At 39.9% G+C, this 24,895-nt stretch overlaps 1 protein-coding gene and 1 long non-coding RNA gene across 2 annotated transcripts in view; one reads left to right on the top strand and one right to left on the bottom strand.

Annotated features, from left to right (window-relative positions):
- LOC129773788 (muscle M-line assembly protein unc-89-like) overlaps window positions 1-24,895 on the top strand; it is a 194,462-nt gene that overhangs the window by 165,259 nt on the left and 4,308 nt on the right. The window contains exon 4 of the mRNA XM_055777437.1: window positions 8,019-10,475. Within this exon, the coding sequence (XP_055633412.1) occupies window positions 8,019-10,475 (2,457 nt within the window). The remainder of the gene's footprint in view (window positions 1-8,018; window positions 10,476-24,895) is intronic.
- LOC129775835 (uncharacterized) lies at window positions 6,992-7,690 on the bottom strand. Its single transcript, XR_008743016.1, has 3 exons — window positions 7,669-7,690; window positions 7,251-7,567; window positions 6,992-7,187 (listed from the first exon to the last, which is right to left on the bottom strand). It is a non-coding gene; the product is annotated as an uncharacterized LOC129775835 (long non-coding RNA).

Consider the following 24,895-nt stretch of genomic DNA (forward strand, 5'->3'; position numbering starts at 1 on the left):
GTACCAAAGTAGAAAGCTTAAAAGCATATTGAACTAATTTATTAAAATTATCAACCAAATAATACCTGTGCATAAAGATTAGATCTGTTTTCTGCATCATATTCAGAACGGTATATTGATAGAACGCATCTAGTATTTGCATGACATTGTCATAACAGAATAATTGAGAGGACTACTTTTTCACTCAACAAACGGTTCACTACGATTGTATATACATTAGAAGGCCAATGAAAATGGTCATCTCAAATTTCAAAAAGTTACCCCTTTAAAAATGTTCACCACCTCGAAGAAACACCCTATGCAAAATATCAGCTCAATCGGAATTAGGGGAGAGTAGCGCAAAGCAATCAAAGTTTGAGTTTTTTTGAAAATCGAAAAATCACTGAAGAGGGGTAGTCGGGATTTTCGAAAAAAAAGTGTTATGCCAAAAGTCTGGAAACAAATACATGAATCGTCTGTCATTTCAAAAAACTTTTTTGTCAAAAATCGTTACTCTGGGACTTACTTTATTTTCGGAATACGAGGCAAACCGTATGGTTTTAGTGCAAATAAAAATAGTCATCTCGATTTAAAAAAAAAGTTATGAATTTTTGAAAAAGTCATTTTTGGAGAAAAGTGAAAATATTATTTTTCGAACCATTGGTGATTTTATGATAAATTTTGTAAAAAAAGACTCAGCATACATGAAAAAAAAAATCCAAAAAATAAAGCGCCCTCTAGTCCAAAGTGATATAAAAAACAAATACAATCAATAATTACGAATTCAATGTTTTTTTCAAGTATAATATTTTGCAAAAAATTAAAGGTAATAAAGCTATTTGGCTTTAATTTGATATATCGATCATCTGAAATGGTCAAGTGGTTTCAAAATTAAGACGGGTGGGTAATGTCGGGGACATAACCGGAGTGACGTAGAACTATACAAAGGGGACAGCTTTTGTTAAATATATATTTTAAATATATTGTTTTATTTTCTTCTCCTACGTGAATACCTACCTATCTACCTGAAAAATGGACTAGTTTACTGTTTACTCTTTATGAATATGTTGATGGTTCTGAAAAGAACCTTTGGTGTCGTGTTTTTGTTATCACTCGATATTCCCATCTTGTTCGGTTAAACCTTCCTGTTTGGCTATTGCGTTTGCCACAGCTTTCACAGTTGGAAAATTTCTTCCCATCCAGCTTGTGACATATTGTTCAGTAAATTACATTTAATGCGACGTGCCGGAGAAACACTTTGCCACTCACTGAAACTAATTGTTGTCTTGATGAGCGCCGAACCGAAGCTGCTCTGTTCTTGATGCGGGTTTTCTGATTGTCGTGAGCAGCTTTGCAAGCCAACTCGAGCACTCCGACGGCCGAAACTCTATAATCGCTGTTAGGTATACTGGTGCTCCGGCACCAATCCGTTCGGCCTAGTTACCCTTGCGGAGCAATCAGTGAATGCGACCAACAGTGAACTGGAGACCTGTACGGTTCGAGTGGGACTTTGCCTTTCCCTTAACTTGTCCTCCTTTGTTACGTCCACGATGCCGATGCCGTACAACCACACGGGTTTACGGTTTGAAAGAAAATAAGATATTTTTTTGGGGTCCGCGTGTTTTATACTCTAGCGGTACACACTCACAGGATAGAGACAAATCGGCAAACTCAGCCAGAGGGGCGAGTCCAACGAGACGAACGAATGAGCGTTAAAAGGGAGCGATGGCAAAAAAAAATACATTCATTACGATTTGTTCGCTCGTTTAATTCACATGCAGGCTAAAAAGGGTCCTTTTCAGGATCACAAAATTATCTTCAATCTAAAGAGTTTATTGTTTTGTTATCACTCGATATCCCCATATTGTTCGGCTAAACCTTTCTGTTCAGCGATTGCATTTGCCACTCGCCACAGCTTTCACAGTTGGAAAATTTCTTCCCATCCAGCTTGTGACATATTTTACAGTAAATTACATTCAATGGCAATTGAACATTTGCGATGACAGTGGTACAGTGTCGACTTTCAATGTGGGGTCATAATTTGGACCCCGAACTCTATGTTTACAAAAATGTCCAACTAAATATGTCGCATTGCAGGTCCGTCCAATTAGCTCAATGTCGAGATAAGTGTAAATTACTGTACTTTCAATCTAGAAGCAATTTAAGAATTGGTGAAAATCAATAAGCTCAGAACAACTACCAAATTCACATACTCATCATATCCTGGCAAACAAATTATGAAAAAATCAATTTGTGTTTTATTATTATTTTGGATATTGTTTTAGAAAGCATTGAACTGTACTTCCTAAACTCTTTTTTGGAAGGTTTAATGGCCCTGAAAAGCGCCTTGTTTTATGGAATGGTTCCAATTTAGAAAACTTAGTACTCGTGGTTTTGAAAAAAACCATTTCGAGCGCCCTCGATGCCGCCTTGTTCTGGATTTGCCACCAAAGCAGTTTGTATAAAGAACAAACTTTTTTCTTCTGCTACCTGATGCCGTTTTGCGATCGCGTTTGCCACTCGCCACTCGCCGCAACTGCCTGTTGTTGTCTTGATGTCCACCGAACCGAATATGTTCTGTTCCGAATGTGGGTTTTCTTATCGTTGCGAGCAGCTTTGCCAGCTAACTCGATCACTTCGGCGGCCGAAACTATATAACGCCGGCTAGGTGGACTGGTGCACTGGTACTAACGCGCTCGGCCTAGCTACCCTTGCGGGGAACTCCAGATCAACACTGTTCGAGCGGGATTTTGCCTTTCCCTTCACTTTTCCTCCTTTACCATGTCCAGACATGGCTGCTTGGGTTGGTTTGCTGATGTGTTGTGATGCGAACCGATGTGGTGTACGGTTTGAATGAGAATGATCGTTACGGCAGCGGAGCGGGGATTTTTAAGCTGACTGGCTGGCTCGAGAATTACGCATGTGTGAGACTGCGACCATTGTTTCGTCTTTTCTTTCTTTTTCCTTTCCAATCGTGCTTCATTCTATTTCGCTGCTGCTCTGGTTGCCCGTTTTGGTCGGTACGATTTGAGGAGCACAAAATGGACCAATCAAAAATGGGCACATAGTGCATTTTGACAATGCTTGATATTTCACAATTATTCAATTATTTATCTCAAGAAAAATGAAATGTTATTCGTTATGATAGATGCGTAGATATATTTCCTATCAATTGATGCAAAAACCTTTGCGATCTATTGAGAAATGATCGAGTTATAAGCGTTCCAAATCTTGCATTTTTTCCTACTTGTTCAGTGCCTAGATTTCCATTTCCATTTTCTATATCTTCCGGTTAGACGTAGTCCTACGTCAAAAACCCCTAAAATGGAAACGGACACCCTAATGAACAAATAAAATATACGGGTCTAATATTTTACAATAAGGAACAATTTGACTCAAATTTCTGCCTGGCGAGTGACTTTTTGAAGTTTGGAAACAAAAAAAAAGTCGCACGTGACCAAATCTGGAGAATACGGTGGATGGGGCAGCAGTTCGTAGTGCAATTCGACCAATGACGGCTGAGTTTCCATTTTTCCATTTTTCTAAAATCCACGGACACGCCCGCTTCCACACACGGTCAAAACAAAACTACGAGTCCGATTCGGCTGAAATTTTGACAGTAGCAGTTTACGAGAATGTACTACACGATAAGTAATCTCTCTTGCGATCAGCGTTGCCAATGTTCCAGTTTAAACTGGACCCTAAAATATTCCAGTTTTTTCAAATATTATCCAGTTTTATCCAGTTTTTGACGTGGGACTACGTCTAACCGGAATATATGGAGGGTAAAATGAAAACCTAAACACAGAACATGCAGGAAAAAATGAAAGATTTCGAATGCTTATAGCTCGAACATTTCGTACTGGATAGGAGAGATGTTTGCATCACTTGATAGGGAATATTTCTACGCATCTATCGCAACTAACAAAATGTTGTTTTTCATTAGATAAACAATTGAATAACTGTAAAATATTAGGCGTTATCTAAACGCCCTAACTGCATCGTTTTGATTGGCCCGATTTACGGTTTCCCTAACACAGCCATCAAAACCAAGCAGCCTTGGGGAAATCGGCATTGTAAATACTTGAAAGTAGGGGGACTTTTGTTCTCATCGAAAAATGTTCCCTAACACAGACTTTAAAACCAAGCAGCGAAATCGGCATTGCAAACACACGAAAGAGCCCAGAGGCGAGTGAACTGAAAAGTTTAAACCCTCTTAAAGCCAAAAAGAAGAAGAAGAACACACGAAAGTAGGGGGAGCTTTTATTCCCACCGAAATGTGTTCCCTAATAGAGATTTCTAAACCAAGGTGCCTGGAGAAATCGGTATTTCAAATTCATGCAAGTCGGGGGTATTTTTGTTCCGACTGGAATGTGTTTCCCTAACACAGACTTCAAATCCATGAAGCGTGGGGAAATCGGCATTGCGAATTCATACAAATCGGGGGTATTTTTGTTCCGATTGAAATGTGTTTCCCTAACACAGACTTCAAAACCGAGGTTTCTGGGGAAATCGGCTCTGCAAATAAATGCAAACTGCGAGTACTTTTGTCCTCGCTTGCCTTTGTGCAGAGTGGAATATGTCTGTCCTAACATGATCTTCTAAACTTAGGAACCTGGGAAAATCGTGCAGTCACTAGAAGCGAATGAACTTCCCAGTTTCAAGCAAATTCGAGATTCGAGAAGTATGTACACTTTTGGGATGTAAACTTCAGAGGGAAATGTAAAATAAAATAATCGTTTGATAAATTTTGTTTTGTCTTTATTGGAAAGATATTCAGCCTTAGGCTGGTTCATCAAACGTTTGAAAATTCTTCCGTACATATATTTTGTTCTAGTCATCATACCAAACGTAAAAGGTCCGTCATTAAATTTACTTGTAACGAAGAACAATCAATCACAATAAATGAATTGACTTTACACGGCATTTGTTCATTTTTTTCACTCACAGAGCAAATATATTGAACTCAAATGAATTTGGAAACTGTTTCATTCAATCAAGAATTTAATCAATACAAACGAATGATTGCTAAGCTAAGGTAGTTCTACGTCAACCTTGCGGTTATATCATAGATATAACCCACTCATTTTTTATATGTGTGCTTCAGTTTTACCCATTTTATGTAAAATAAATTCAAAATGTATAAACAATATCCCTCACTCACTCTTCCTATCCCTGGCCAAATTTAGTTTTTTTACATTTATCGTTCGTTCGATCCTATTTGTGTTTACCTTGGATTTACCTTTCTTTTATTTCACACTCAACTCAGTGTTATTTTTTTCTTGCTTACACTTCCGAATTTCTAGGTCCTCCTAGTTGAGACTAATTGAAGTACCATTTCAATTAGCAATGTTCATAGTCTTACCCAAATACGTTCATAGAGCCCGTGTGCTATGCTGGCTTTGAGTTTATATAATCATTTGAAGACCTTAGTGTCAATGAATTCCATTGACTTTGATTAATATGAACATAAAACCCAAGTAATCTTGTCCCCGTTTCCATCAACGAGATATTAGTGTTTAATGGTCTCTCAAAGGATTATATATTACGCATATTACGCATGATCTAAACTCTCCTATTTGATGCATATTTCGAAAGAAATGCAGAATTTGCATAATATACATAAGCACTATAGTGTTTATTTTGCAAGTATGTATACTATGGATTTTTCCAAAAGTATATTCTCGAGCAGGAGGAAATACCTAAGGATACTTCATTTTGATCTTGATACCCAAATTTAGTTTGGACAAGTCTGATATAAAAGTAAAATACTAAAGAATAATATCAAAATTGGAGAGAAATAGTTTTTCAATACCAATATTTTATAATTTCAACACCACAGTAACACTTGAGCAGCGTTGCTTTGGTATTGAATGTGCTCTTTTCAGTATTAAAATAATATTATGGGACCCTATGAAAAATATTCCAGAATTTTGATACATAGATCACTGCATAAATTAGTGCACGGAGTCGTCTGTTTGGCAGTTTGTTTGTTTGAGTTCCAGTTTGTTGCAATTTTCAATGTCCGTATTCAAATGTTAACAAATGGGAGCTGAAAAAAAACCACGCAAGAACGTCGAACCGAAGATAATTTTTCTTATCCTACGTTCTTCGTAAGTGAGAAAAAGATAACAACGAATATGGTCAAACAGAACACTACAGAAATCAAAATTCGCGTTAGTAGAAAAAGAACAGAACATTGGAGTTAAATTCCGTGTCCCTATGCACCTCAATTAATCTGGCACATGACATGTCGAGATTTTTCAAGTTTTACCCAAATGAAACCGTATTTTCTAGAAAGAAAGATCCTCAAACATTGTTTTACAGTAATGTTCGAATAGTGGAAAACATCATTTTGATCTTCTCGACTTATATGATTAATTACTTGTTCATTTCGCCATTTTATAAACTGCATATGAATACGACACGAAGTTTCAAAGGAGGTTTTATTTCTCAATCATTGTAATGGGTAAAAAATCATTTTAAAGGCAATCTTTTTGAAATAAAATGGTTTTACAGGATCCAGTTTTCTTCCAGTTTTTTAAAGAGCGATCTACCAGTTTTTTGAAAATTTTTATTGACAACCCTGCTTGCGATACTGACACCATCGGGCGATGAGGCTAAGTACTTTTCCGACCACCCTTGTGTATTATGTATGTTTATATGTATGTGTACACTGAGAGGAAAATTTAGTAAATATGACGAATTTTTTGGTACATGTTACCAATTCTCTAGTCATTTTCTACCCTACTAATCATTGGTACATGTTACAAAAAAAGAATGGTAGGCACATATGTCAAACAAACTACAAATTGTTGGTCCAACATTGGTGCAATAACAGTGAAAATTTTGCTTCATATTTGTGAGAAGTAATCATCAGGGATAATGACAATATTTTTTAATGATCATTTTTAATTTAAAAAATTGTATTTGATTGCGTTGATTTCTACATACTTAGAATACTTAATACTAATAACTTATTCTATAAACAACATCAATAGTTCTCGTTGGAATCATTCTATAAACTGCGTACAAGAGGCAAATTTTAACCGCAGCCTCAACCACCTCAATTTGATGAGCATTTCCAAAGCAAGTTCCCGTTCCTCTTCCTGCTGCATCGCTCTGATTTGCATTAGCTGATTAGCAGCTGATTAGCAGAGTGACGGTAGAATTAGCACGTTTCATCCGTATTTTGTTCTCTCGTGTCCCTATGAAGAAAAGAAATACATATGTTAATGATATTAAATATGCAATAAATTATGTATGTTCACCTTAAGTTTTTTACGGTCGATGATGTGTTGAAGAAAGATTCCAATCTTAGCGACAAACTCGCCGTTACCTTCAATCCCATAACTTGGATGGTTTTTGGTAAATAAGTATTACGAGTCTGGGATCATGCCAGCTGTAAAGACAAGGAAAAAGGTCAAAAGTGTTGTAATGTATAGAATATAACTGATGTTTATCCTTGGCGGGAATATGAAAATAGTTTCCCGACCGAGGTGACTGATGTAATGATGTAAAAAAAACGAATACTTATCTCCGATTTGTTTATGATGAATGATTGTACTGCATATAATTTTAAGGTCAACTAAAAAAGAAAAAAATGGTATTAGGTCAATGAAAAACATGAAAACAAATTCTCGGAGGAGATGAATACATAATTGAATTCAATAAAAACAAAGTGCTTACCTCCGAATCGCTTCGTCTCCAAAAGACAAAAGACAAAGTGCGCACATCACAGTTGTTAGGTATGACAATAAAAACAAATTTACTAATGGTATGAAGTAAAATATACGAATTCCTGGTAGGAACATTCATTGCGTCTGACATCTTTTTTACGCAATTTTAGTAATATTTACAAAAAATGTGTATATTTTACCAATGTTTTTGCTACTAAAGATTTGGTAGCTGCTTTTACTAAACTATTTCTCCAGTGTATGTTATAATAAACATCAAAACATCTACTTCAATACAATAATTAATAATAACAAGGAATTATCAATAAAATATTCACAAACAATTATTTCATTCCTTTTCAGAACATTACGACGTACAAGTGAATGACTTGTTTCTTGAAGTTCAGGTTCGTGGAAATCCACCGCCAACGATCAAATGGTTCAGAGATGGAATTGAACTTGAGGACGTTGAAGGTGACAAATTTTTTCTCTTGAGGGAACCGGATGGGATTCATAAATTGACTATACATGATCCACAACGGAAAGACGAAGGACGATATCTATGCGAAGCAGAAAATATTGCCGGAAAAGATATCATTAAGCATGTAGTTAAAAAGCTTAATAAGGAAGAGTACACTCATGTACATGGTATTACATATCACGATCCAAATATAAAAAAACATGAGACCAGCAAGGACAAACCTCTGGAGGAAACAATTGCGCAAGCACCAAGAGAATTCGTGTGGATGGATGATGGATCATATTACGTTCGAGGCCATACCCCTGAGTATTTATGGGAATGGGAAACTGACACAAGTGCGGAAAGTGAATACGAACCATATCAACCAGCACCAGACGAAATTGATGTTGAACCAGAAGAAGAAGACGACCGAGAGTATGAAGAATGGGAAATAAAACCACAACCGGTAGTAAAACATGGTCCAAAAATTAAAAAAATGAGGAAGAAAATAACCGATAAACATAAAAAAATAAACGAACAAGAATCAACTATTTTGCCAGACAAACCAATAGATGTGGAATCACAGAAACTAATTAATATAACTTTAGAAACGGACCAAGTTAAAGATACCGAAACTGAAGTTAAAGAACTAGAAAAAGACAGACCAGAAGAAAAAGTGGAATCTGATACAACAACCGAAAACCCCGAAGAAGGAATAATAAAACAAATAACAGATGATGATGAACAAGCTGTGCGAAAAGAGAAGTATCTTCGACTCTTTCCCGAGCTAGTTCCAGATACTTCCATACCCGAAGAAAATAAGAATATCCTGAAATTCATTAATGAATTAAGAGACATCACTGTCGTGGAAGGCAAATCTGCTAAATTATTTTGCACTGTTTTAGGCCCTAAAGCGGATATTAAGTGGAAGAAAAATGGCGAACCGCTTGAATTTTCCAAAAATATTAAAAACCAATCCCATGAAGGTACTGGAATTGTTAACATTGCCAAGGTATCGGTCAGCGATGAAGGTGTCTATACAGTAGTAGTAAAGCACAAAGATAGTGAAATTACCAGTCAAACGAAACTTACAGTGATCCAGAAAGTTGAGCTACCAAAAGGTACCGCCCCAAGATTCATAACTGGAATCAAACAACACTACGACTTTCGTGTTGATGATCTCATTCTCGAAACGCATATCAAAGGCGACGGTCTTCTAAGGGTTCAATGGTTTTTAGATGGTATTCAAATTGAAAATAATGACAAATATATTCAAATGCGTGCACCATTAGGTTTATACAAATTATGTATACATAACCCACAACCTAGAGACAGCGGAAATTATCTCATCAGAGTTTATAATGATTTCGGAAGCGAGGAGCAACCCTATTCTCTAAGAATTGAAGGCAAGAAAGATATTCCATCATACGGAATATTCCATGCTGATCCGAAGAAGCAGTATAAAGATGAAGATGTTAAAACAGAACCTCGAAAATACCGCGAAGTTGTATTTTTAGAGGACGGTACGTATTATGTGAGAGGTCAAACGCCGGAAAAGTTTTGGGAATGGGAAACGGATACAAGTGCCGAAAGTGAATACGAAGAATATGTTTCCACCGGAGAACACGAGACGGAGGAAGAAGAGAATAAAGATGATACGAGTGAAGATGAAATTGAAAATAAAGATGAACATATATCACTACATGAAGAAGAAAAACATGAAGTTATTGTTGAAACTCAGATCGCAGAAGACCAGGAGGAAGAACACTCCGACTATGAAGAACCCATACACGTAGAAATTAAGAAAAGAGGTCCAAAAATTAAGAAAATGCGAAAAAAAATAACAAGAATGCCATTGCAGTTATTGCCAAGTCGTGAATTAAAGTCTGATATGGAATCAAAAGTTGTTACAGAACCTGAAGCAGTTGTTGCAAAACAACCAGAAATGAAATTGAGTAAACGCATACAACTTGAACAACCTCAAGAAGTTCCATTGGTTATCAAGCCAAAGAGGAGACCAGTCGAAGTTAATTTTATAAGTCGAATGAGAAGTCAAACTGCACTTAAAGGAAAAACTGTAAGTCTTAATTGCTGCTGTTCCGATAATCAGAAACTTGAAGTGACGTGGTATAAAGATGGTAACAAATTTGAGATGAATAAGCGTTGTGTGAGTGATGTTCATTTCGGCTTCATAACCTTGGAAATCTACCAAACAACTGTAGAGGATTCGGGTATATACGAATGTCACGTGAAAACAGCAAACGGTGAAGCAAAAGACTCATGCAAAATAACAGTATTTGAATTACCAGATAAACAATTATGTGAGCTTGTGCCACCTACATTCATTCATCCTCTAAAAGGTAATTATTGTATTATATACAGTGTGTTTACCAAGAATTTCATCAAAAAACTATAGTGACACATTTTATATCAATATCAAATATCAATACAATTGAAATATATTCAGTGCTTCCATGAGTGTATTTGGGACATTTTGTGGGCAGAACCACTATGCGCGAAGCGGACTCCACCAACTAGACGGAAAAAGGATTTGACGCTAATAAATTACACGTGCTATATTAGTTTTAACGAGAGTTTTTAATTATACGTGTTCACTGTACAACGTACTGAATGGAAGAGAAAGAATAAAGTTCACTGCGCTACTTCTGTGCGCTTTGTTTTTGGTTCTGCGGGGTTGGCAATCGTCCACTGGGAAAACTATGGTGATGATATGCATCAAGATAAGAATGAGAAGGTAGACGTGTTGCTCATTCCTACACTCCTCCTCAACACGTCCTTCGAGTCTCCTTAGCTCGATACTCCAAGATGTTCCAGAAGTTGCCAGAATCTTGTGGCGCCCAACGGTTTCGTGAGCATATCTGCTGTCATCTGCTCTGATGGACAATACAACAGCTTAACCTCGTCTCGTTCGCTCAAATCTTTAATAAAGAATCGCCGTGTATCGATGTGCTTTGAGCGCTTCGTAGCTCGTTCTGCGTGGACGAAACTCAGACAACTTTGATTGTCCTCGAACACTGTAGTAGCTTCCAGCCGCTCTTCCCCGAGATCTGCTAGAAGTCTTCGAAGCCAGATTCTTGACAACAGTCACTTAAAGAGATGTATTCTGCCTCCATGGATGAAAGGCTTACACAGGACTGTCTACGACTGATCCAGGCTATAGGTCCACCACCGAAAAGGAAAATGAATCCCGTTGTAGAACGCCGGCTTTCCAGGTCACCAGCCCAATCAGCGTCCGAGTAACCTATAAGCTTCCATCCGCTATCACCAGGTCCAAACTTCAGCTTCAACTCTTTAGTACCTTTAAGATACCTCAAAACTCTTTTGGCAGCTCTCCAATCTTGATCTGTTGGTTCACTTGATTTTCGCCCGAGAAATGCCACACTGAAAGCCACGTCCGGTCTAGCGTTAACCGCGACGTATAAAAGTGCACCAACTAAGCTTCTGTACAGGGTTACATCCGCAAACGATTTACTATCACTTTTTGAACTTGTATAACCAGCTTCCATCGGTGTTTTCGAAGGCTTACAATCCTGAAGATTAAACTTCTTCACTAGCGCTTCTATGTAACTCTTCAATCGCAAACTATAAACACCTTTCTCGAACTGAATATCATATCCCAGAAAATGCTTGACAGCACCAAGGTTGACTATGTCCAACTCCTTCTTCAGCGCTTTATATACTCCATCAATTTTTACCTGATCCTCACATCCCACCAAGAGGTCATCGAAATAAACGAGCAAGAAAATAGTGGTCTGCCCATCTCGTCGAACGTATAGGCAACTGTCGGATTGACATTGCACAAATCCCATTTTGGTGAGTACCACATGGAATGTACGGTTCCAGAACCGCGCTGCTTGTTTCAGCCCGTAAATACTCCTTTTCAGGCGACAAACTAGATCCTCCTTTCCTGCTGCTGCATTACCGGGAGGCTGGCGCATAAATATTTCTTCGGTCACTATCCCATGCAAATAAGCTGTTCGAACGTCAAAATGTTGAAGAATTATTTTGTTCTTTCCCGCTACTGCCAGTAGCGCTCGCAAGGTCTCATGTCGCGTCACCGGAGCGGAAACATCTAAATAATCTATACCGTAACGCTGGGTAAAACCCTGCGCCACCAGTCTCGCTTTATGCTTCACGATATCTCCGTTTTCGTCATGTTTAAGTTTGAACACCCACCGTGAACCAATGGCCTTCTTTCCAGACGGCAAAGGAACTAGCTCCCATGTGGTGTTTTCCTCATGTGACCGCATCTCGGCATCCATGGCCTCCTTCCACTCCTTCACCTGGAGCGCATCGCGATAATTTGTGGGCTCTTCCGCTAAGCTCTTAGCAATACCCACTACGAAGTCACTTAATCGTTGTGGTAGAACACCTCTTGTTCGTCTTCTCTGTCGACGCGTTTCTTGCTCCTCCTGCGCACATGCACCGTCGCTTTTATCGGAACTATCATCAGCGCTGACAAAACCTTCAAGTTCAGAGAAGCTATCCCGAACACCTGGGGACGGCTCTGTTTCCACAACATCGTTCTGACCTTTACTAGTATTCAGCGGAATTTCTATTTCGTTGTCCAAATTTACAACTGCAACTGGATCCGTTTGTTTCAACATCATCTCCGAGCCATGCTCTAACTCCATAAACTTCGCATCCCGACTGATGGTAATGCGATTCGTAGAAGGGTCGAGGAAGCGATAACCCTTATGCTCCTCCGAATACCCGACAAATCTAAGTTTAACTGCTTTGTGATCCAATTTCGAGCGTCTAGCATCCGGAACGTGCGCGTACGCCCAGCACCCAAATACCCTCAGGTGCGCCAAATGTGGCTTACTGTTCATCCACAGTTCATACGGTGTTTTTCCGATTACACGCGATGGAATACGGTTCTGTATATACGAAGCTGTCATTACCGCTTCGCCCCAATACAGCTTATCCAGCACAGCGTCCGCAAGCATACATATCGCCATCTCTTGGAGTGACCGATTTTTACGCTCGGCTACTCCGTCCTGCTGTGGCGTGTACGGTGTAGTGTACTGCGCCCTGATTCCCTCATTTTCATAAAAAATTCGCAGCTCACGGCCGATGTATTCTCCACCTCCATCCGACCGTATGACGACAGGTTTCCTTCCGAAACAATTCTCGCAGCGACGCACAAATTCCTTGATTCTAGCGGTAGCTTCATCCTTACTCTTGAGTAGATACACGGTGGTGAAACGGCTGAAATCGTCTATCAAGGTCATAATGTACCGGTTTCCAGAGGGAGTAGCGGTTTCCATTGGTCCACGAAGATCTGTGTGGATCAACTCGAGTGGCCGTTTCGCCTTCCTTTCAACTATTGGAGGAAACGGTTTTCTCGCAAGTTTCCCCTTTATACAGCATTCACATGTAACACGATTTCCACAATCGGATAATTTAAAACCATTTACCAGATTTTCTGCTTCAATCCTGCGTAACACATCCGGATCACGATGTCCCACACGACGATGCCATGTGTGCTGACACCATTCACTATGTTCACCGCCAACTTTCAGCGACTTCTGCTGAATACGTAGCTGATAAAGACTGACGACTTTCTCGCCAACCACCACTGTCTCACCAGCAGCGTTTCTTATGGAACACTCCGACGCACTAAACACTGCAATAAACCCCTTTGCTGCTAGCTGACTCACGGATATAAGACCTCCGTCCAGCTCAGGCACAAAAAACACATTTGTAAGCTTGATTTCCACTGGACTGCCCCGTTCATCTTCACCGAAAATAACACCATCGCCGATACCATTCACTTTGGTTTTATTACCATCGGCAAGAGTCACTTTCGACTCTACACTTGTACGCAGCGATTTGAAAAATGCACGATCACTTGTCATATGCGCCGTAGCGCCACTATCGATGATCCAGCTACCCGCCATTGCATAACCAACCATAAAACATACCGAGCCGCCGGTTCCCTGCGCTTGCTTCGCCTTTGGATTGTCATATTTCGGCTTATCGCCCTTTGGCCCTTGCTTTTTATCGCTACCACTGTTTTTCGCTAACCACTTTTTACACTGCGCTTTTACATGACCCGGTTGTTTACAATAAAAACAATGCCGCTCTTCTTTGCTGCTATTCGCGGCCAGCTTCATCGCTTTCACACCTGTCGCAAGAGATTCACCTCGCTGCTGCCTCTGCCGGAATTCATCCAACAGCCTAGCCTTGACGGAAACTACCGTCCAATCAGCATCAACACGACACTGCAGGCTTTGTACCAAGCCACGATACGATTGCGGAACACTTTTAAAAATCATCGCAATTTTCAACGACTCTTCTAAAGCCAGCTTATCAAACAATTCTTCCATTCCCGACAAATGCTTGTCCATATCGTCACTTTCAGACATACTCGCACTGCACAGTTGAGTGAAATAAAACACCACTGTCGACATCGTCGCTTTCTCGTGGTGCTCTTGCAGAGCATGCCACATACCGCGCGCACTGTCCGCACCATGCACAATCTTAAATTGGCTCTCTTTCAGGAAAAGACCAATATTTGCACGAGCCTTCCGATCGCGAGCAAACCATTCCGGTTCCGGATCCTGCGGTTTGGCCAAACAAATCACATCCCATAAGTCTTCTCTCTCGAGCAACCACTCCATCCGCTGTTTCCACGAACCCCAGTTGCTCGAGCCCAACTTTGGAAAATTAACTTTGGCATTATCCGCCATTTTGCCACTTGCACAAAAAATTGCTAACACCGAATTTTTCACTCGCAAGCACACGCCGAATTAAACAAAACTAAAACTCAATATTTTCCGAACTATTCGTCTACTGGGCCCATAACCTGTGGGCAGAACCACTATGCGCGAAGCGGACTCCACCAACTAGACGGAAAAAGAATTTGACGCTAATAAATTACACGTGCTATATTAGTTTTAACGAGAGTTTTTAATTATACGTGTTCACTGTACAACGTACTGAATGGAAGAGAAAGAATAAAGTTCACTGCGCTACTTCTGTGCGCTTTGTTTTTGGTTCTGCGGGGTTGGCAATCGTCCACTGGGAAAACTATGGTGATGATATGCATCAAGATAAGAATGAGAAGGTAGACGTGTTGCTCATTCCTACACATTTCACATTCCAAAGAGAACGACTGTGTCAATCCTTGTACCTCCCTTTATCCCAACAAGATCTTGAGTTGCACGTCTTTCAGATTTTGCGGCCGTCTCTTCTAATTCTTGTTATAGTGGAATACCAACGTATGTTGGTTTGTCACCTATATCGGCATCAGTGGTGGTCCGATGTTCTTGTAGTCCGATTTGTCGGTTGTAATGGTTCGAGAGGTCGAATAGAACAAATACAATATCTGTGCAGTTCAAAAGGATTTATTTTCGAGTTTAGACGCATGCTAGTGCTATTAGTTAGGTATGATATCTTCTAGCCACGTTGTTGCGATGCTCAATATAGGCTGCATTAGCCAAAATGGAGCAGCCTGCCAATGTTCCTTGTTGCTAGCATGATCTTATCCTGGGTAATTATTCTATCATAATCGGATAATTTACGGATTAAAGGCGATCTAGTCGACATATCATCACTCTTGTTGAAGGATGCGCTACCTTCTGCTTACAAGCCGGAACTGTCTGAAGATTGCCCCTGAAGCTTGGATCATTTCGGATCATTCCCATTGCTTTTAAACGATCGGATATAGTTCGCTAGCTACTCCAAGTATACCTGTAAGTTCTTGTTGCGTATGTGATGGATCTCGATCGAGTAAAGTGAAACAAATCACGTCGACTACGGTTTTAGTGCTGTGATATCTTATAGCGAATCACGACTACGTTCGTTGCTCGGTTAAACTGGAATGCCTTTATTGTTTCTGGAAATTTTTACAAGAGTCCCGATTGAGACGCCTGAAGCACCGATTTATGTAAATGCTATGTACACGATCACCAATCGGGATCGATGTGCATGCGAAAGAGACAAAGATAGAAACCTCGAAAAAACCATGACTGTACAGGGAAACTTCGATATAACGTACCCTCGTTATAACGTACCCTCGTTATAACGTACCCTCGATATAACGTCACTCGATATAACGTACATTTTACCTCGATATAACGTACACATTTGCAAAGTGTAAAGGAAATTTTTTTTCAATATTTTTTGACGTAGGACTACGTCTTTCATTTCTATACCGGGGTGTAAAACCAAAGTTTCGAGAACGGAAGCGTTACGCTGGAGACCGAGATTTTGAGCGTTAATAGCTCTTAAACAACTGAACGAAATGGTATGATAAACACTTCATTTGAAAGATAAAATGTCTACGCGTCATATACTTGTTACTTTAAAAATTGCTTAAAATTGCTTTCAAAACAGGCTATTGAAATCAAAAATCGGTATATAAGCGAGCGCCGCTCGTAAACCCACTCAGTTATGATTGAACAGCGATTGGAGCATGTTGTCGCTGTTGTTGTTAAGCTAATTTCGTTTATCATGAATGCGCTGATGAACGGTGTCACCAAGAGCTTGTTTGTGCACCTAATGCCAAAAGGCCATCAGGAGGAGAGTGATGCCACGGTTCCGCTTGAAACATCGGAGCAGCCGCCACACATACACACACACACACACACACGCGCGGAATTCTCGTTGCTATCATCGTTGCTGAAAAATAATCTGCCAGTTCCCCTGGGAATTGAAAAATACATTCATGCGAAATAGTTTATTTTAATGTTTTCTATTCATATAACACTGCAACCAAATACATTTGGTTTTGTTATTTTTCAATCAATCGCAATTAACAGGAAAGCTTCTGAATATTTTTTTCCCCATCAGTGAAAATTTTCGTATTCAATATTGGATGCATAACATGAAAAACGGAAAATGTTTCACATCGCGAAAATCAAGTCATTTTCGAGCGATTATTTGCTTTCTACTCATATAATGCTTCGACCAAATACATTTCGTTTTGGATTTTTTCAATCAAGTGCGATCAACGTAAGACCACGTCTTTCGGCAATTTATTAGAGGTGCAATGAATCTTTAGGAATTCCCGCTCTACGCGCACTGGCAAACAATGTTTACTCAACAATTTCTCAAACTAGAAATGGGTGTTGTGAGAGAGGATTAGCGAACGCGAAAACGACAAACGGGAGAAAGATACGTCTGGAGGTTGAAGGAAATTGGCAGAAAACTTCTTCATTCTATCATTCAAATAATGTGATTCATACCACATCGTTTTGCCAGAAAGAGATTATTAATGCTCACAGGAGGAATCGAGTCCTCCGAGGAAATTACCCAGCGCAAATTAGAGTCGACTATCGATTGCGGCATTCGTACACAAATAATTTTATAATGCAGTATCACCAAAGTGATTTCCTCGGATATATTCACTACATCATGTCATGTATTTCATATTCTTCATAAGGAAATCCATATCCATGGCACCTATCGGTAACGAATTATTATCGAAACCACGATTTTCGCTAAATGCTCCTTTCAGTTCGGCCTGTAAAAAACTTTTCTGTACTCTAATCCATCAAATTTGGAGCCCTGAAAAGGGCCGTTGATTATATGCTAAGCTAATATAGCACGCTCTCCTCGGATACGATGGGCCAGCTGGATGTCCTTGGGCATGATGTGACGCGTTTTGCATGGATAGCACACAAATTGGTATCTTCGAATAAGCCTCCTGCAGCGTCATAACCGCGGAACTTTGGAAGCGCAAGTCGGTTTTGAAGTCCTGAGCAATTCCACGAACCAAATGCTGCAAAGGTAGCTTGCGGATCAGCAATTCGGTCGATATCTGATAGCGACGAATTTTCGAGTTAACTCTTTTTTACAGTAATGCTTTTGAATCCGGACACTTTGCATTACATTCAATATCATACCACAGCCATAACATTTTTTTCATGTTGAATTTATGCGATTAATAGTTGCTAATATAGTTACTGATAGTTTCTTGATAGTTACTTATCAATCGCATTAATTCAACATGCAGAAAATGTTGTGGCTGCGGTATGGTATTAAATGTAACGCAAAGTGTCCGGATTCAAATACATTACTGTATACTTACTTCGATGTTATTCGTGTCTCTCTCAGGGTAAGCAACGAGTATAATAAGGGTGGGGTTTAGATTCTATACTTTTATGGTTTATAAAATGACGCTTCCTTTGCTTTCGTTCATTTCTTACTCTACTCTCGCACCGTGACGACTCGTTTGTTTGGGACCAAGCAGATAGATAGTTAGTCTTTCAGTGGTAAGGCAAACGAAAGCAGCTCGGATAAGCGCACCAGCCGCAGGATAGGTGAAGAAGCCACATCGCTATCGGCCGGGAACTTTGCGTGAAATTCATCGCTATCGGAAGTCGACCGAATTGCTGATCCGCAAGCTACCTTTGCAGCTTTTGAATCGTGGAATTGCTCAGGACTTCAAAACCGACTTGCGCTTCCAAAGTTCCGCGGTTATGACGCTGCAGGAGGCTTATTCGAAGATACAAATTTGTGTGCGTCACATCCACGCAAAACGCGTCACATCATGCCCAAGGACATTCAGCTGGCCCATCGAATCCAAGGAGAGGGTGCTATATTAGCTTAGCATATAATCATCGGCCCTTTTCAGGGCTCCAAATTTGATGGATTAGAGTTTAGAAAAGTTTTTTCCAGGCCAAACTGAAACGAGAATTTTCGTTTGGATGCCATACAGCATCGAGAAAATTCCGAAAAGATCTAATCGTTGCTGAAAAATAATCTGCCAGTTCCCTGGGAATTGAAGAATACATCCATGCGAAAGAGTTTATTTTAATGTTTTCTAATTATATGGCGAACACAGCGACCAAATACATTTGATTTCGTAATTTTTCAATCAAGTGTAATTAGCTGGAAAGCTTCTGAAGATTATTCTTTCCCATCAGTAGGATATTTTCGTATCCAATATTGGATGCATAACATGAAAAACGGAAAATGTTTCGTATCGCGAAAATTATATAATTTTCAATCGATTATTGCTCAGTCGCCGAAATTTTCATACTCAGAGAGTTCATTCTCCTCTAGTTTGCCTTCCAAATTGCCATCGTAAACCACACCTTCTCTCGATTCAATCACGCACGAAAAGCATACTGAAATGATATTCTGGTGGTGAAACCGATTCATTTTTCGTGAGGCGTCGTGCACAAATTACGTAACGCGATAAGGGGGGAGGGGGTAGATGTTGCGTTACTTTCTGTTTATTAGAGATAGGAAATTGCGTTACGAAAGGGGGGGAGAGGTGGTTCAAAATTCGGATTTTTAGCGTTACGTAATTTGTGCACGACGCCTGAGGACATCGACAAGACAACATCGTTACTGAACTAGCTGAACGGCGAGGGATCGAGGGATTCATTACCTGGCCTGACCTGACCTGAAATGCAATCAGTTTGTTTTAACTGAGTATCAGCATCGAAATACGGTTCCTCGGGAAGACATAGAAGCAGCCGCCACACACACACATACACGCGCGCAACTCTTTTCGTTTGCTGGTTATCGAGAGGAAACCTGGAAAAAAATGATCGTTGCTGAAAAATAATCTGCCAGTTCCCCTTGGAATTGAAAATTACATTCAAGCGAGTTTATTTTAATGTTTTCTATCCATATAATACTGCGACCACATACATTTGGTTTTGTGATTTGTCAATCAAGTGCAGTTAGCAGGAAAGCTTCTGAAGATTATTCTTCAGAACAAGGTTTTTTGTATCCAATATTGGATGCATAAAACCTTGAGTCTCCAACGTAACACTCTCGTTTTTGAAGTCACCCAAATATTTATTTATTCATTCATTCAGGATGGATTTAGATTCAACTTCAAACAAATGATCTCTAAATCAACGATAGTCCTACGTCACCCTTGCGGTTATACCATAGATATAACCCACTTCCTGTTTTTTCTGATAGAACAATGAATTACCTGTATTGTGATGCTAAAACAAGTTTTGTACCTTCAATTAATCCCGAAATACAGCTGGTTTTGAGATTCCGGATTCTAAATGAATCGAGCTTTAATCAACAGTACGAAGGAAAACATCATGAGAAAGGCTGGCTACGTCTTCTGATTGAAGTTATTCATTAACTTTACTAAAACAGCAACACAATAATGTATTATAGACTACGTTTGTGAGTACTTTATTATGCTTCGATATAACGTACAATTCGATACAACGTACAATTTTGAAAGTGAAATGTACGTTATATCGAAGTTTACCTGTACACATGGTAACAGCGAGGTTCAGTAAAGATGAAATGCGACACTTTCGTTCGTCGCTGTAAACGCTGACAATTTTTGTGCAGGCAATTGAACTGAAGGTTCAATGCCCACTGGTGCATTTTCGTTCGTCGCTGTAAACGCTGACAATTTTTGCGCAGGCAATTGAACTGAAGGTTCAATGCCCACTGGTGTGCTTTGCTGTAGATGTAAAATTTAGAAGCATGAAAATGACATGTGGAATGCACATGTCACAAAAGCCTCCAATTCTTCATCTTCAAACTTGTTTGGCGGTTTGGAACGTTCTCCATCTTCTAAGTCAAAATTACTACTTTGAAACCGTGCAAACCACGTCTGACACGTTCGCTCAGTTGGAGCATGGTCACCATAAACTTCCACCAACATTTTTCATTATATTGAAGTATAAAGTATCACTCCCCACAAAAACACTCACGTTGGTACGAAATTCGACATATTCGAAGTGGCAAAAAACTATGTTGTTTACGCTTCAACTTTTTGACATATACTAAAAAAGACGCGCAATGACAGTAGCTTTCCAACGAATGTCTGGAGATTTGATTCACTGGAATAATAATCAAGTTACGCCATCTGGTGTAAAACCGAAGAAACTTACCGGCACACCTAATAATTTAAACACTGAATTTTAAATAAAACCGTTAATTGTTCTTATTTGGTATGTTGGAATTTGTAATATCGAAATTGAGATCATGTTTCCAGAATAGGGAAATTTCCGAAACAAATTTACAATAAAATCACTTCATCTACGAGGGTCGTTCAAAAAATAAGTTTCAGTGCCTCAGAAATCGCGGAAAAATAAAGTTTGGACAAAAAACAAGGTGATTTTCGTAATCTACGTTTTATTTTTTATTTTTCTACATAATGGCCGTGACGTTCGAGGTATTTTTCATAGCGTGGCACGAGTTTTTCTATTCCGAGCGCGAAGTGCGCAGCGTCCAACTTTTTGAAGTACGATGTAACTACATCACTATTGTGATGTTTTGTACCGATTGAGAACAAAAGGCCAGGTTTATTGACGAAAAGGAGTGTTCCTCATCCACAATAACGCGCGGCCCCATTCTGCTTGCGTAACTCAAGAGCAATTGAAAAAATTCAAATGGACTGTGTTCGAGCATCCTCCTTACTCCCTAGACCTCGCCCCTATCGACTATCACTTATTCCCTGTGATGAAACAGGCGTTCGGCGGTAAACGATTCGATAACACTCCATGAGAAGGATTATAAGGTGGAGCAGATGGCAGAATTTGCGAACGTAGTGTGTGTGATAGCATGCGCTGCCATAGCTACTTTTCACATTGTGACATTGATTTTTGTGTTTATGTTCAATTGCCTCCCACATCCATATGAAAACGCTTTTTGACGTAGAACTACGTCTTTCAGGAAGGGTGCCAACTCAGAAAACGAAGTTAACGTTTATAACTATTTAACGCGGACAAGCAAAATCAGGTTCCTCCTGGCTTCCGTGGGAATAGTTCACCTTCGAACGACCCAGCACTCGAGGGGACATCAAAAACCCCAACTGTCCCTATTTTTCCGTCCAGCTCAACTTCCCAATCGGGATTTATAAAGTTGTCTGACCTTTTGGATCAAATCTTCAAGTGTTTTAACGTTTCCGACTCCATCAGAACCATTGTCATTTCAATGCTTCCAGTATTAAAGACAATTTTGCAGCAATTGATGCAAACATGGCCCCTCCTTGCAATGATTATCTCTCTTGATGTCTAATTCAAATAGAGAGGTCGGAGATATCACTGTTTTACAGTGGAATTGTCGTAGTCTTATCCCTAAATTGGATACATTCAAATTTTTAATTCATAAGTTCAATTGTGATGTTTTTGCTCTGTCCGAAACTTGGCTTTCTTCGCGAGATGATCTCTCTTTCCATGATTTCAATATTGTACGCTTGGACCGTGATGACAGATACGGAGGGGTGCTATTGGGGATCAATAAGTGCCACTCATTTTTTCGAATTGACCTTCCACCTAATGGAGGGATTGAAGCTGTTGCTTGTCATGCAAACATCAGAGGCAAAGACCTCTGTATTGTCAGCTTGTATTGGTCTGAGAGCTGCGGTTAGCCGCAAGCAACTTGTTGACATGTGCTCACTCCTTCCTGAGCCACGATTGATCTTGGGAGACTTCAACTCTCACGTAACTGCCTGGGGGGAACAGTACGACGACAATCGTTCATTGTTGATATATGACCTTTGTAACAGCTTCAATATGACCGTTTTGAACACTGGGGAAACAACACGTGTACCTAAACCTCCTGCTAACCCAAGTGCTCTTCACCTCTCGCTTTGCTCGAATTCACTATCGTTAGATTGCAAGTGGGATGTAATCCAGGACCCCAACGGTAGTGATCACTTGCCAATCAAAATTTCCATCACCATTGGGTCGAATTCTTCTGAATCTATAAACATGGCATATGACCTCACAAGACACATTGACTGGAAAAAATATGCGGACGCGATTACTCTAGCCATCAATTCCAGAGATGGTTTACCTCCATTGGAGGAGTATAACTTCCTTTCTCGTTTGATCTATGACAGCGCAGTTCGCGCTCAAACGAAACCCAATTCAGGTTCCACCATTTTCCGAAGGCCTCCCAATCTATGGTGGGATAGCCAATGTTCCAAGCTTTATGTAGAAAAATCGAATGCATTTAAAGCTTTTCGGAAACGTGGTACTCCTGAAAATTTTCAAACGTATTTAGCCCTTGAGAATCAGTTCAAAAATTTGATCAAAGGAAAAAAACGTGCTTATTGGCGAAATTTCGTGGGAGGTTTGTCACGAGAAACGTCAATGAAAAAATTATGGAAAGTGGCTCGAAACATGAGAAATCGCTCTTCATCCAATGAAAGCGAGGAATATTCACATCGATGGATCTTTAATTTTGCACGAAAGGTTTGTCCTGATTCAGCTCCTGTGCAAAAATTTGTTCGAGATATACCACAAGATAGGTGCGATCTTGATTCCGAGTTTTCGATGGTAGAATTCTCTCTTGCTCTCCTTTCATGTAACAATTCTGCTCCGGGATCGGATAGAATTAAGTTCAACTTGCTGAAAAATCTCCCTGATGTGGCGAAACATCGCTTGTTGAACTTATTCAATCGGTTTCTGGAGCATAATATTGTTCCAGATGATTGGAGACAAGTACGAGTTATAGCTATTCAAAAACCCGGAAAACCCGCGTCCGACTTCAATTCGTATCGCCAAATAGCAATGCTGTCTTGTATACGGAAATTGTTGGAGAAAATGATCTTGTTTCGCCTTGATCGATGGGTTGAAACGAATGGCCTACTCTCAGATACACAATATGGGTTCCGCAGGGGCAAGGGGACGAATGATTATCTTGCGTTGCTTTCTTCAGAAATTCAATTGGCTTACGCCGAAAAAAAACAAATGGCTTCAGTATTCTTGGACATAAAGGGGGCCTTTGATTCTGTTTCAATAGAGGTCCTGTCAGACAAATTACACTCTCGGGGTCTGCCGCCTCTATTGAATAATATGTTATATAACTTGCTTTGTGAAAAACATTTGAATTTTTCTCACGGGGATTCGACAGTAAGTCGGGTCTCCTACATGGGACTCCCCCAGGGCTCATGTTTAAGCCCCCTTTTGTACAACTTCTATGTAAGCGACATCGACAATTGCCTTACACAAAATTGCAACCTAAGACAACTTGCAGATGATGGAGTGGTGTCTGTCGTAGGATCAAACGAATCCGAACTGCAAGGACCCTTACAAGATACTTTGAACAATTTTTCAACCTGGGCCATTGGGCTAGGGATCGAATTCTCCACGGAGAAAACAGAGATGGTGGTTTTTTCTAGGAAGCATAGACCAGCAAAACCAAACCTTCAACTTTTGGGTAAACCGATCACTCATGCTATGTCTTTCAAGTATCTTGGGGTCTGGTTCGACTCCAAATGTACTTGGGGGGCCCATATTAGGTATCTGAGTAAAAAATGCCAACAAAGAATAAACTTTCTCCGTACAATTACCGGCACCTGGTGGGGAGCCCATCCCGAAGATGTTCTAATGTTGTATCGAACAACTATTCTCTCAGTGATGGAGTATGGCAGTTTCTGTTTTCAATCAGCTGCCAAAACACACCTCATTAAACTCGAGCGAATTCAGTATCTTTGTCTCCGTATTGCGTTGGGATGTATGCCCTCAACGCATACCATGAGTCTCGAGGTTTTGGCAGGCGTACTCCCACTAAAAGATCGCTTCAATTTATTATCTCTTCGGTTCTTCATTCGGTGTAAGGTTATGAACCCATTGGTGATCGGAAATTTTGAGCAGCTGATCGAGCTAAATTTTCATTCTGGATTCATGAGCTCATATCATTAATTCGTCTCCATGCAGGTTGATCCTTCTTCGTATATTCCCAACCGTGTTTGTTTTCCTGACTACATCAATTCCTCTGTGCATTTTGATCTGTCCATGATGCAGGATATCCATGGAATTCCAGATTATCATCGATCGGGGATCGTTCCTACGATTTTCGAAGCAAA

The sequence above is a fragment of the Toxorhynchites rutilus genome, chromosome 3 (assembly GCF_029784135.1).
Source record: "Toxorhynchites rutilus septentrionalis strain SRP chromosome 3, ASM2978413v1, whole genome shotgun sequence".
Taxonomy (NCBI): Eukaryota; Metazoa; Arthropoda; class Insecta; order Diptera; family Culicidae; genus Toxorhynchites; species Toxorhynchites rutilus.